Source organism: Anas platyrhynchos, chromosome 2 (genome assembly GCF_047663525.1).
Source record: "Anas platyrhynchos isolate ZD024472 breed Pekin duck chromosome 2, IASCAAS_PekinDuck_T2T, whole genome shotgun sequence".
Lineage (NCBI taxonomy): Eukaryota > Metazoa > Chordata > Aves > Anseriformes > Anatidae > Anas > Anas platyrhynchos.
Window position 1 is genome coordinate 114,894,492 of NC_092588.1, and position 14,915 is coordinate 114,909,406.

The 14,915-nt window shown below is 37.8% G+C and overlaps 1 protein-coding gene across 6 annotated transcripts in view; it reads left to right on the top strand.

Moving 5' to 3' along the window:
- Positions 1-14,915, top strand: part of CPNE4 (copine 4) — a 256,158-nt gene that overhangs the window by 147,018 nt on the left and 94,225 nt on the right. For all 6 annotated transcript variants that reach the window (XM_072033424.1, XM_072033422.1, XM_072033426.1 and 3 more), the window contains 2 exons: positions 8,395-8,466; positions 10,974-11,048. In XM_072033424.1, the coding sequence (XP_071889525.1) occupies positions 8,395-8,466; positions 10,974-11,048 (147 nt within the window). The remainder of the gene's footprint in view (positions 1-8,394; positions 8,467-10,973; positions 11,049-14,915) is intronic.

A 14,915-nucleotide genomic window follows, 5' to 3' on the forward strand; every position in this document is an offset into this window, starting at 1 on the left:
CTGCACCCCATGAATGTGCCAACTTCTTTTGCTCTGTTCTAGGTAATAGCTGATCTATAAGAGATTCACTGTTACCCGGATTCTCCATCAGGTTCTGCATCTGATCTACCTGTTGGTAGATCATCATTTAAGTGTATAGTAAACATACATTTTTACCCACATTATGTAATACTCCTACCTTAAAGAAAATTATCAGAGTAATACATAGTGGGAAAGGCAAGAGAATGGTTATGCAGTAGGCTGACAGAGACTTTGTCGTTCTTTAGGAATACCAGTCTGGGTACATCCAGCCTAATTAGTACAAGTCAATTGGAAATTTGGGATCTTGGATGAGAAAGACAGAGAAATGCAGTCCTTCAGAAAGTGTTATTATAAATTGTCTTCTCCCAAATACTGTAATGAATATGTGTCCCAAGAGAGTAGTAAAAGCTGTAGCCTGTTAAGTCCTGAACATACACTGTTGATGGATACCCTGCTGGATATTCAGCAACATATTTTTCTATCATTCCTGCTGGGACAAGCCAATTTTGTGCCTCTGCTGGTAAATAGTGTGGTTAACAGCATCCTGGCATTCAGTCAGTTATACCTGGATGTGAAGAAGAGATATGTCAACAGGCATTCCATATGCTGCAGTATTTATACGCAGTACAACAACTAGTCATGGATAGACGCCTGCTGAATGTAAATAACAAAAACTCAGTGCACTAAATAAATACATTTCCTTAAAGTGATTTGTTTTTTCATCATGATGCTCAAGAGTTCTCCTTTCATATAAAACCAATAGCAGATTCTCTCTTGAATATTTGGGGGGGAGGTTTAATGATTTTTTTATTTATTTTTTTTGCTGTTGTTTTAAGTACTAAAAATCTGTTCCTTTCACTCCTTTTACATTCAATTTTACCAGCATCTTCAGAGTGTCCCGGTAATGTGCTAAACTGCAGAGTGCTAGCAAATATGTTCTGTGCAAAAGTTAGTTGCCAATTGGTATGCTAATAAGTTCAAGAAAGCCCTAAAATATTAGAGAAGGTACTAAACTTGAAAGTTCAAACAAATTTTTCTCAGTTAGTAGCATCATCTTAAAATGCGATCTAGTTTTATAGTAGTTTATAAAATGCAGTTTGTTAAGGAACTTTACATCGACAAGTACTATACTCTAACCAATTAAGCTTTCCGCGCTGTATTATTTATTACTTGAATAAAGTAAAATTGCTAAATAGTAGGTTAAGATGCATAACAACTTTTTAAAAAAAATATGGTTAATATTTTTCATGTTGCAGTTCATTTCTAAGTAACTGTATAAAAATATCTAGCATCTATCAATACCACTTTTTAGCAGTTAATGAAGCAGTACAGTCCTATGGCATATAGAATCATATACTTAAGCAAAGATACTTTGTGGTGTTGTGCTTGTAACCCAACAAAGATTGGTCTGAATTTGAAGCATATCTGTGAAATTCTGGAAGGGTTTTGCTGCACATGACAGCTCTCTTCCCTTGGAGGAGGAGTGTTGGGATAGAGCAATAGCTTGGCACTCTGCAACCACTGCAACCTAAGTGCCTTGGGATGCTCCATCAGGTTCTGCATCTGAGTTCTTAGTCTTCTGGCTCTTCAAGTCTAGCTCTTCAAAGTAGTTACTTTGCTTTGCATAGACACTGGTAAGTACAGGTACCAGTGTCTTGGTGATAAGTAGTGAAATCATGATCAGTAATATTTTAACAGCTATTTTGGGACATCACTTTATAGATGTTACCTCTTGTTTTCATACAGGTGCTTTAGGTGCCATGAATCACCTCATCCTTGTTGCTGGTTTTACAGATACTGTCTGTAACAGTAAATTCTTCCCCTTCTCTGTGCCCTTTTTATCACTTTCCCTTTCCACATCTCTAGGAATGGTGTTTAGGCACTCACCCTAACTAATCACTTCCAAATGAATCCCCATTTAATGAAGCTTTTGTATTCCTGTATTTTTGCTTTCTTGTCACTCAGAAAAAAACTGTGTTTGTTTCAAGGGGCAGGAGATGGATTATTATTATTATTATTATTATTATTATTATTATTATTATTACCTGTCAAAAAGTAATGAAAAAAATCCTAGAGGGACAAATTATGTCAAAGAATTGATAACATAATTGTCACGGTATTCAATTGTGATAGGAAAACCCCAAACCCTTTTCTGTTTGTGTGTTAATGTTCTTGTGTTATGAGCTCTCTTATTTGGAGTATTCTGTTTTGTATTGCATAAACTTCATAATGCAATAAAATTACATAAGTTAATACAGTAAGGGCTCAAACTTTCTAGTAGCCAAAGTTCAGTTCTTAATCACACAGGAATGAAGTACCAGGACAGTGGATTAGAAGCACTTTTTTGCTCTGAAGACTTGCCCAGAAGTCCCAGCCTGATCTTTATGAACTCACGAATATTGTTCAATGAATAATCATCTTCCAACAAGAAGAAAACACACTTGTATTGCCAAGACGTTCTTGATCCCTACTCAGCTGTGCCTGCAACATCATTAAATTATAGGAACCAGTAAAGATGTTATTTCCTAAATGCTGTGAACCATTCCAGCTGTATGTAATGGGAGTAGCATTTGTGGCTTTCTTTTATTACTTGTCGCAGTTGTCCTCTACCATTTCCACATCTCTGATTCCATGATTTGTTTGATTTTTTTTTAATTTACATAGGTGTTAAAATACTGTTACAATCCATAACTCCGTTGTTCAACTAATAGCACCTGTACAGAAAAAAGCAGATGAACTTCTTGGCCTCTCAAAACCTTTTCAAGTATAGTTTAGAGATTTCATATTTTTCATACATGCATATCTGTACAGATTATATTGAAAACCTTTTTGGTAATGATCATTGCTGTTTCTTGTGTGGTTTTAATACTATATGTCATTAACAGATTATGCACTTGAAAATGCTTACTACTTCAGTTTCAACCAATGCAAATCCCTTTGCTCTTGAATTAGAGAAAAGCTAACAGAGCCATGATTGCACCTGAATTAATTAAATTGAAATTGTCTGTATGAGAATATTTGTTTAATAATCGCTCTACTGCTTCTGTGGTGCAAAAGACATACAACCAGTTATTTCAAGGTATTTGAATTCCTAAATCTCATTAGATGTCTGTATGCCTCCTTAGGTGTCTAAATACCCTTAAATACTTGGCCTTTGATCTCCTCCAAATGAAGTTGCTCAATTCATTAGTGGGATGAATAATGTACTTTATTAGATATGAATGTCATTTTCTAGCAGGGCTGACTCAGAGCACAAGGAAGTTGTTCACGCAGTACACTTCCTAACTTTACCTAACCATTTAAACACCTTAGTTATCCCCAGGAAACTCTTGGGTTTGCCTTTGCAGTGTGATCTCTGAAGCTGTAGGATTTTGCAGTTCTACATTAATCTTGCCAGTCAAAGTTAATGGAATTACATGTACAGTTTGTACTGCTTTGTTTTTACATACTTTATCTTTTTGTATGAATTACTGTAGCAGTCTTTAGAAAACTAATTTAAAATTTAGTTTGCTATTATTATGAGTTATAATAATAACTAATCATAAATGGGTTGCATACACTACATACTAATTAAATTCAAAGACGTTTTGTGCTATTGATAAGCTATTTCCTGTGATAGCATTATTGTCTCTTGTGATATGGATATCTTTTTTCTGCATGTTTTGATTGACTATTTTCAGGCACAGATCTTTAACAGGACCAGGGAGAGGTGTAATTCAAATGTAAAAAAGCTGTGAGCTGATCAGTACTACAGGGAACAAAGCAAATCTTGAAGAGAGATGAGTATGGTACAGCAAGTATCATATGTACAGAAGGGATGATTACAGCAATAAAATTGGCTCTACCTGGAAAAAAGAAAGAAAAGTGTTAGCAGTTATAGAGAATGAAATCTTCTTCATTATGGACACACGTCTGAACTTCTTCTCTTGCAGGGTTTTCTTGGTATCTGTGAACTCATTCCCAAAACCTTTTCTTCATGAGAGCAGAGTTAAGGCCACTGGCACCTACCTGCTGTCTGGTCTCTCTTCGTGTTAAAATGTAGTATATTTGCTGTGTCTTTGCCACCATTCATAAAAAGTATTTGGTGGGTTCAAAAGTGGCTGGGGAATAAGATGTGCTATACACAGCTGGTGTTAGTGCCTTGGTGCTTTTATCCAAAATGTTGCAGCTGTTTGTACTTCTTAAATAAAAAAAGCAAGGCACCTTTCATATTTTGAAATTGGAGATAGGATCAAAGAGCAACATGGGAATTCAGTTTTAATCAGAGCAATCTCTTAAGATCTGTCGCTAGCCTATTTGCATTTGGATGTAGTAAGGCAAATTTATAGCATCTTCAGGGGAATTTCTTGCCTCCGTCTTACCCAGAGCTGATATCCCTTGGCAGCACAGACCAGAAATCTAGTTGAGATGACGTTCATAGGAGGTAAATAGGAATCACTTCATGTGCGTGCCCCCCTCTATAAAACAGAGCAGCTGCTTTTACATTCTGTTCCTATTCCTGCCTCTTGCAAATGTATTAAGTATGATACATATTATTAGACATGTGGCTGTCTTAGACCAGGACTGTGTAGTAATTTATATGTGGCTGTCACCACAAATAACCTTAACTTCACCTCTTAATTCTCTCTTTGCTTCACCTCTTAAATCTCTGAGGTTTCTACATCCATTTGTTCAGCGATAGGTCATGCTTCTAATGTTCATGAAAAAAGCATGTTCTGGAAATGTAATGAGGTCTACTAGGTCGTAAGTGGATTCTAATATCTGAATTTTTGAAAGAACAGGGGCATTTACATCCTGCACTTCTTCACATCAGGTTGCACAAGCTTGTCTCTGAAAGTGAAGTTTAAAATTGGAAGTTTTTGAAGTAGAAGTCAAACCAAGACTCCTGATGGTTAATTATAAGCCAATTTGCAAGTTCAGGCATCTCTTTACCCCTAAACTTAGGCAAATTTTCTAGGCCCATGAGTTATTGCTGTCTAGGACTCATTTTCTGGCAATCAGATCAGCTGATACTTGTTATGATGATGTTCAGGAGATGATTTACACTGATACATAAACAATAAATATGTTACATAATTGATGGCAGCATCTGGAGAAGTGGCTCTTTTCACCAGTGAGATGCTTTTTGTATGCTGCATGAATGAAAAGGGCAATTTCCTGCTAGAGAATACTGATTTCTTATCAGTTATCACAATGATAGTCTGCTGATCCTAAATCACTAATGACAGTTTGAGGCAATGATCTTGGCACATTATTGCCAGATGGAAGATTCATTTTGCTGGCCATATAATTAACAACTGGTAAGTGTTTGCACACAAATGCACATATTTACATATGTGGGGCCCTCACTGTGTCATAACAATGCTAATGGCTTAGAGATCTAGTTTTATTAATGTGATCCAGTAATGGGAACATCAGAATAAATTACGTTCTCTGGAGCTGTGAGCTGTCTGTCACCTGCATGGGAGCTCCCAAGCTTTAGGTTTTTGTCTGCCCAATGCCACTTGAAAGCTACAAAATTTTCCAAAGCAGCAAAAGGAGCTGTAGGGATTTGAGTCATTCATGAGGAAATGTCCTGCTGTCTTTAAAGGAGGCTAGCTGAAGGACAGTTTCCCTTCCAAGTTCTGCATATGATACTGGGGATACATATATTTAACATATCTGAAGAGGTTTCTGGTACACAACACCCACAGCTTTCCGTGGAAGAGCTTAATGTATTTTACAGTGTTGTCTGTAAGTCTTGGGGAAAAGCAGAGAAGTCATAGAGATGTATCTGTCCTGCTCCCCAGATGCCATAATTCAGTGTCAGATACAGAACCCACAATTTAATAATGTATTAAGAATAACCTGTCATAATTATGTATCACCTTTCATCTGAGAATCTCAAACAAGATTGTGTAACATGCTTCTCACAGTTCATAGGAATGCAACGATTTTTATTTGAACCTCTTTAGCTGGCAAGAAAAGAGAGCTGTGAGTTAAGGGGTTGCAGTGAACAAGATCCTACGAAACAAGGAGATCTGAATTCTGAAATTCCTGGTCTTCTTCCATGCTCTCTGAGCTGCATTGCGTGCAGCTACAGACCAATATTTTTGGTGAAATCCTTAATTTTGGAAATGTGAATAAGGTAATGGCGGCAGTTGGCTTACGGAAGGCAGTCCAAAAAGAAGGAGTGCAAATTATCCATTTAAGTAATCACCAGATGCAAAATTGCAGGGTTAGAAACAGCTGGCAAAGAAAAATCTGAAATGATCATAAATATAAATAGCATCAGTGTCATGGTGATCAGAAAAAAGTCAAATGTAATTCGAGAGCATATGAGTACAAGACTTGTTGCTTGCGAACATTAGAAGCTCCTCTTGCATAAGGAGGATCTGAAGTATTATGTCCAATTTTGAGCATTGTTCTAAGAGTAGGATATGGACAAGTCGGTGAGGGCTCATCAGAGAGTGTTGATAATGGTTTGATGTTCTCCAAAATCTGGTCAAAAAGGAAAAATAGGACATACTTCAGTTCTTGGAAAGACTGTAGAGATATGATGTTAGCCTTCAGATAAAAGATTGCCTGAAAGAGAAAGGGAAAACAATTCTTAGTTATTCATGGCCCATTAGACAGAAATAATGGGCTAAGAATCAGGATAGTTCTTAGGCAAATATATTTATGATGAGGATAACAAGTAGTGTAATAAATTACTGGAGGAGACCATTTCTCTGCCTCTGGGTATCTGAGACACATCTGTCAGGTGTAGGTGAGCCAGTGGTAGCTGGTCCTGCATTAGGACTGGGGAGCTGGGTGAAGGGAATCTGAAGGTCCTGTCCAGCCTGTGGTAACACCCATGTCTCACATTTAAAACTCTTCTAAAGCTTGCTTCTGCCTGGCTGCCTCCATCATGACAGTAGCTGAGTAGAATCAGAGGTGTTATTTCCATGTTTCTGTTCAATTCAGAAAATTGATGAATCCCCATGGTGATGTTAGGCCAAAATTTACGTCCTATTTGGTTCTATCTCACAGCACCTTTTTTGGCTGGCTGTGATTTCACATTACTCACCCTGTTTTGATTCTGGCTGCTCCTTACTGATTTGGCTTATTGCTGAAATGTGTGTAATGCCCAGGACTCTCTCAAAGTGCCTGGAGCTGTTCTTTTCCCTTGATGTCTGCCTCTTTCTTACAATGAGTATTTCTGTATATTTTCCCAAAGATCTCTATTTGTGATTCATTTTATTTGAAGTGTTATGGATTAGCCATCCAGGTGAAGAAACAACCTTCCTAGGGCTGGTTGAAAGAACTTCCTAGGGCAGAAACAACCTTTTGCTCAGTGTCTGCACAGCACATGGCAGGCATAGTGCCATCCTGTCCCAATTTTGTTACATTAAAAATAATATTAATTGAGTCCTAAGGTGTGTATAGAATTACCTCTATCTCTGGCTGCATTTTGAAGTTTTCCAGTGGAAGAAAGAGAGAGAGAAAGAGAGGAGAAAAAAAAAAGAGAGAGAGAAAGAAAAAGAAAAGGGAAACATTTTAAGACAGCATTAACTTTATAGAGAGGGAGAAAGGAGAAACCTAACATTACTGGATGATCAACTGTAGCTTACCAATTATGCATTACTCTAAGTTTTTTTCCTTTTCTATTATTTTTACTGGTCTACTTTAAAATGTTACAAGATTGTTATGAAAATGTAATGGTTATTGGAACAGGAAACAATATGTTTTGTCAGTGTCACTTTAGTAATATTTATTTGAAGTATATTTGTAAATCAGTGAATGGACAAGTTCGTTTACAGTGCTGAGTTCCAAGGGAGGTCTGGTACCTGGGCAGCAAAAGAGACAACTTTGGAAATAAAAACTGTGGGGCAGGATGCTTGCTGCTGTCCTGAGTTTGGAGTGCTTGATGTCTTGAAATAAAATAGTGTCCTCTTAGAAATGGTTGTCAATTTCCTGCAAAAATAAATGTAGGGTGTTTTTTTTTTTGTTTGTTTGTTTGTTTTTGGCAAGTCTGATATATTTATTGTATACATCTGTCCCCTTATTGGCACCTAAGTTCATTTAAAACTTGCTAACGTCCTTTTACTTCCATCCTGAAAGCAGTTGAGGAAAATCTGACATTGAGTTTTCCACAATTACTCAGTTAACTGTGTTCTTCCCATTCTGCTTGATCCTGTCGGGGTGCTTTGTCCTTCCATTGCATCATGTCTGCAAAACTCCTGGAGAAACTTTCTTCTCAGCAGTAGTCTTACTGTGCTAGGACTCTGACTGTGGATTAAGGCACTACCTTGATATAGAAACAAACAGAAAAACAACTTAAAATTAAAATCATAATTAGCCATGTGTTTACTACAGATTCTAATTTTTTCCCTTTCATTTTTTTTTTTTCAGATTGTTTCTCAGAGGAAACTCTCCAAGTCCCTTCTCAAACATGGGAATACAGCAGGGAAGTCATCTATAACAGTAAGCCACTCTTAAATGCACTTCTATTTTCCTGTTATTTAAAGGCATCTAATGTGACTAAATCTCCCTAAAAGCACCATGCTAAGTCACCAGAGAAACTCTTGCTTGAGAAATGCATTTAAATTGTTAATTTAACAGATTCATTTTACTGTTTCTGACAAATGTTTCGTGTAAGGAAATTGCAACAAATAATGTATGATTTGAAAGAAAAAAAAAAGTCATAACATTTACTACTACTGCTACTACTTTTAAGGTACTTTGGTGACAGCACAGAAGTTGTACAGCTTGATTATTTTTATCCAAAGCTCCAGAGCTTCAGAAATTCATTTTGACCCACTTCTAGCTGTGCTTAAAATATTGCATACAAACAGTAATTAAATATAAAAGTCTTTCATGGGTAGTATTTGAAAGGTGAGGAAAAAAAAAAATAAGCAACACCAAATGCAGAAGCTTTATCATATTAGGTATTTTAGCTGTGTTGTAATGCAATTACAGACTGGATAGTTACTTCAGCCCCATGTGTATCTTGAAATCTGAAAATCAGTGTATTACCTGTCTTTCATCTTTCTCTTTGCTGGCTTGTTTGCAAGATCAAGCTTGTCTACACTAACCCTAGCATGCTTGTGACACTTGCAGCTCTGCATTAAGTTGGAGACTATAATAAAATAGTCTGCTTTGGGACTCCCTGCTCAGTTGAGAAGGGGATTGAGAAGGATTTTCTTCCTTGATGTACAATTAACCAGATAGATTTCTTTTGGCTTGATTATTATTATTATTATTTTTTTTTTCTGGCCTTCAACCACAGAGCAGACTGCAGAATGTGAGAAACAATGCTTTCTGAGAGCCCAGGGAATTTTCTTTCTTAGATTAGACTTCCTTGGTGCCTGGTTGGGAAGGGATTTGCTTAAATGCCTAAGGTTCTCCTTTTGGTTCTGGGATTGGAAAGAAATCCCCCAGTCTTCTTTCTGTCTGAACAGAGCCAGGTGAGAGTTTTGCTCCCTAAATAAACTGATGTGTTTTGCCCACTGAGATTATCTGGGCAAACTTCATTCCTTCTATCCCTGTGGTGTTCTGGTCACACCTCCTGTTCCATGAGGGACATGAAGGAGTTTAAGTCTCATGAAAACACAAATACTTCAACTAAAATCACTAGGCCTGCTAGTAGAGTTTTCTGGAAAAAATATTTGGTCTGTAATTCATGGGAGGTGAGAGAAGTTGAGTTAATTGTCCCTTCTGGTCTAACATTGGATGATTATGATAAAACATGGACCTTAGTTAGCTGCATTGGCTTCTGGCCAGTGGTATAAAAGAGGGAGCTGACTTTACTCAAATGGGAGAAAACTGAACTCAGACAAAAATTACTATATGAAAAGATTGATGTCTCAACAGCATAAGTGGAAATGGATTAGTTATCATTATTTCTGAACCTGAGGTACTGGGTAAAAGATCTTAAAAAGTCACAATGCTAATGAAATTTATTGCAGCTGTAGGCAGCCTGGCTAACTGCTGGGGGCCATATATGTGGCTAGTAAAAGCATCACCCACTGCACCTCAGTAGCCATCAGTGGATTTGAGGAAGAGTTGAAATGTCCCAGTGGATCCTCCAGGACCTGAGGTCCATGTGGTGGATATGGTCAGACCCTGTCTGGGGAGCCGATGTGGCTACCAAGAGTGTGGCTGTGGACATGAAATACCCAGGAAACATGTTTCATTATGTGATGTAATCTGTGGAGAGAATTTGTAGGACAGAGAAAGACCAAATAGAATATAATGCAGTTAGTTTCAAAGAACATTTTTCAGTGAAGTATCCCATCTTTAGTTAAAACCTTCTCTCCACTAGAGTATTTTAATGGCCTAGTCGTGAGGGATGCTTTGGGATCTCATTTTTTTAACAACATCACACAGCACAGTGACTTGCATCATTGTCAGTAAATCTTATGTACCTGAAAGAACTACACTACATTGTTGCAGAGTTACTCTCTTCTGGCTCGGTATACAGTAAATGATTTTGCAAATGTACCTACTGCGGTCAAATGATACCAGGAGAACTCTCCTTTGGTATATGTGCCTTTCATTGCAACTAATGAAAGATGACTTTCCAACTTAGCTTGCTTTAGACCTAAATAATGCAACTCATGTATAGCATTTTTTCTTCCTCTGGACACTGTGAGTCTGTGTGGAATTCTCCATTGTCCAATCTGAGGAAAAGTACTTGTTTAGAGGAAAGGGCTTCCTGAGGGATGTGGAGGTCTGTCCATTGACAGCTGTTTGATAAGGCACAGTCACATGATGAAAAATGATTCAGTTTTGGAGGCTTAATGAGTTGTCACCCAGCTGGGCAAGTGGTTCACCGAATGCTATTAGTCCTTCCTGATTGCAAAGAGAAATATATTAACTCGTACCACACTCCAGTTTCCTAATGGGGTCTCCAGTCTTCACATTGGCAAATGACACCTTTCTCCATTTTCATTACACCATGCAGAACTCAAATGTAGCTTTCCATTTAGGTGATTGCTGAGGAATTGTCTGGCAATGATGACTACGTTGAACTTTCATTCAGCGCACGGAAATTGGATGACAAGGTAAGCTGCTTGATATTAACCTTACTGAAAGTTATAAGAATGCCTGCAAATATAATTTGATGAGATTTTCACCTACAGATATTTTTTGCCTCATATTATTAAACACATCAGAGATTTCAGATCAGTGTTCACAATGAGGCTTTCCTTAAGTTGTGAAGTAATTAGAAAAAAAAAATCAAGGGAATCTAATTAAAACCAAGACAATTTAATTATGCTATTGCTAAGACAACTTAATTATTTAAAATGCCACAGATCAGAAGTGCTTAGAGAAGTGAGAAGTGATTAGAGAAGTCTTTCTATAAGTAGGCAAAGATGATATAGTTGAAGCAAGGATTTTAAAAGCTAGAAAACAGCTCACTCATGATATGCTTTCTGATAGCCAAAATCTAGCTTAAATGTGAGTAAAAGACTGTAGCATATTTGTTAAATCCTTTTTCAATTTTTAATAAGGAATTTCTCCACTGACTCAAACACTACTCTTCATTATAAGAAATATCGTGCTAAAAGTATCTGATCTTGTTCAGCAATACACATATAATAAGCACCTGAAGCAATACACAGCCCAGGAAATCTAGGTGACTGCTTGTAAGGCACACTCTCTATTATTTCAGTGTAATAGAAGACGCATAATTATTTGAGGTTATCTGGGGAATATCTTTGTAATCTGTAGGTGTCATAAGACTATAACCCTCTTTTAGATAATAGGGCTTTACATATAATTAAAGATCAGATGTTTACAATTGCACTGGATCACAATATCTACCATTACTTTATAAGTAAAGAGTAAATACTTAATAATGGTAAAGAGTCCCTTCCTACGTATGAAGCTGCTCTAATTAAAAACATATGATAACCCTATACAAAAGTTTACAATTCTGATGCTCCAAGCATGTGCTTGTAAAAAATTGACAACTAAGTAGCTTAAAATCAAATGAGAGTACTTTTGGTTACATACATCACATTTTCAAAATCATGCCATAACTGATGAATAGCATTTTAGGTTGTAACTGCCAGGAAAACTCAGGCAAGCAGAAAGTGATTAATAGTACTGGAATTTATTTGTAACAGGTAAATAGCATTACTGTGGTTAGGATCATTAACAATCATAAATGATCAGGACCTTAATTTGTTTCTCATCTGAAAGATGAATTACCACTTTCTCCAGAGTTGCTGGACTTCTAGTGTTTCTGAATCACGTAATTTATTTAGCTGTCAAAATATAGGTTTACCAACCTCGTCTAAAGACAGACATTTTTAGACCTGATTTCCAAAACTACACTCGAGATTTTTCCTGTTCCACACACACTCACATCTAGAAAAAAGAAAAGGTGTGTACGACGTAATAGGACTTCACTTGCTCATTCCTTCTCCACAAATGTAAAATATAATCTAGTGTTAATGTTATGTGTTACATATGGCTCTTGTTGTTCTTAACTGAAAGGATACTGCCAGAGCATGCTTCCAAAATAGGCTGGTGCAATAGCTTTAGAGAGTAGTTGAAATACTTATGGGGATAAGTTAAGGAGGATCATTCAGAAATATTGCAAGAGCATGACCACTATTGCACTAATGTCTAGTCAAGATGAGAATCATCTAATAAAAACTAATTCCTGTGTGGTACAGTGTGCAACTCAGGCAGTGACTCTGTTATTTGAATCAAAACTCCTGTTTTCAGCTGATGAAAATCACTAGAAGACGGTCACTGTTGAAAGAAGTCTTTAAATTTGCTTCAGCTAGAGGCGTGTCTCTAAATCTGGCTGAAACTTTGCTCATCTCATTTATAAGAAGAGGCTATGGCTTTTGATATGGCTTAAAATTAACTTTGATGTCAGTAGATGCAAGGCACTACTAGTAATTACTGTTACTAAGATTTGAAGTTCCTTAAATTACACCATTCATCCATTGATGAAAAAGCATGGGTGCTCCAAAGTCATGTAAAGTTTCAAAAAACCCACTACAGAATAGAGGAGAGCCCGTCTGGTGAAAGCCTAAGCACGATTTTGCATGCCTCTCCCTTCTCAGGGGAATGAAGATCTGTGCAGAGAGATTATGTCAGAGAAGCAAACTGAGGGCTGGGACTGGCTTAGGAATCTCCTGAAAGATGGAGGAAGCTTGTGGAGCAATCGCTCGTGCTCTGCTACACAGAGACACATCTGTCATATCAGGGTGTCCTGCCTTGGTGTCTGTGGAAGTGACAGAAGTTATATCTTTTTGTCTAACACAACTTGTGGGTAAAAGAATGGGTGAGAGGAGATTCTGGATGTACTTTAAAGATTAAAAAATATTCTTCCAATCCAATCAGCGGTGTCTTGAAAGGACAACAATTTTCTTCTTCCACCCTTTAAAGGAAAGCTTGAAAGATTATCCAAATTGTGATCCCTGAATAGAAGAGTTTCCTTCACTAGGGAAAAAAGTGTGAACACATTTTTGGCAGATGAAACAAAGTTTATTGGTATAATTTATCAGGCAGTGTATGTTTGTGTTGTTTTTGTTTTTGTTACTCCCCCCATGTAAAACTGCAAGAGTTTTAGAGGTGCCATAAAATAAATAAAGCCTACTCAGTTTTTCCTGAAGAGGTGACTGTAACATTCAGTACAGAATTATAGAAAGTCATAGTAAGAAAGTTTCCTTTAGTTAACTGACTTTGCAGAAATAAAGGTTATGGTTTTATTACAGTACTTGTTTGGAAGGTATAACGGCATTTTCATGTTTTATTGAAGCCCAGTCAGCTCAGATGGCACATCTTTGTTTCAAGAGATCCACTGAGAACACTTCACAGAGGAACAATAACTTTTGGAAAGGTTCTATTGCATTAATAGCTGTGTCACAATTACCATAACAAGCAGCTACATTTTTATGATAGCTGTAATAAATTATGAGCAGTGAGGCAGGCAAACTGTTCTAAGAGAGATTTGAGATTCTCCAGCAAATGTCTGTAAAGTAAAAGCTAATACCACTTTTTTTAATGTATTTCCACATGCTGTGGTTTAACCCAGCAGGCAGCTAAGTGCCACACAGCCATTCGCTCACTCCCCTCCACCCAGTGGAATGGGGGAGAGAATCAGGAAGGAAAAAGTAAAATTCGTGCTTTGAGATAAACACAGTTTAATAGGACAGAAAAGGAAGGGAAAGTAATTACAATAATTATGATGATGGATTATGTGAAACAAGTGTTACACAATACAATTGCTCAGCACCCACAGACTGATGTCCAGACAGACTCCTGAACCTGGACAGCCCCCCCACTTTTATTGTTCAGCACTACTCCTCCACATGATAGGGCACATCCCTTTGGCCAGTTTGGGCCAGCTGTTCTGGCTGTGTCCCCCTTGTGCAACCCCAACCTCCTCGCTGGCAGGGCAGTATGTGCAGCTGAAATGTCCTTGACTCTGTAATCAGTGGTCTGCAGAAGCTAAAACATTGGTGTGTCACTGATGTCACTGTCATCCAAAATCCAGAACCCAGCTCCATACCAGCTACTGGGAAGACAACAAACTCTGTCCCAGCTGAAACCAGGACAGCCTCATGCACCTCCCAGTGTTCTTCTACCACCTCCTCAAAAGCATCCCGGAGTGCACGTTTTACAGAATCCCGCTTCTGACAACAACGAAGTTCATGCCGTGACCTTCCAAAGGGTTGAGCCCTTCAGGGATGCCCCCCTGCCTGCGGGTGTGGAGAGACGGCAAGTGGGAGTTGGTAGGGTGCTGCAATACACGGAGGCTTTCTTTGCTGTAAAGTTCTCGTTATTACACGTGGCCACAAACCACCCCTGGGCAATATTCTGTGATTCAAGGCAAGCATGGAGAGAGGTGTCGGGCTAATTAAGAAAAGCCATCTTGGAAGAGACCAAACCCGGGAGTGGGCCCG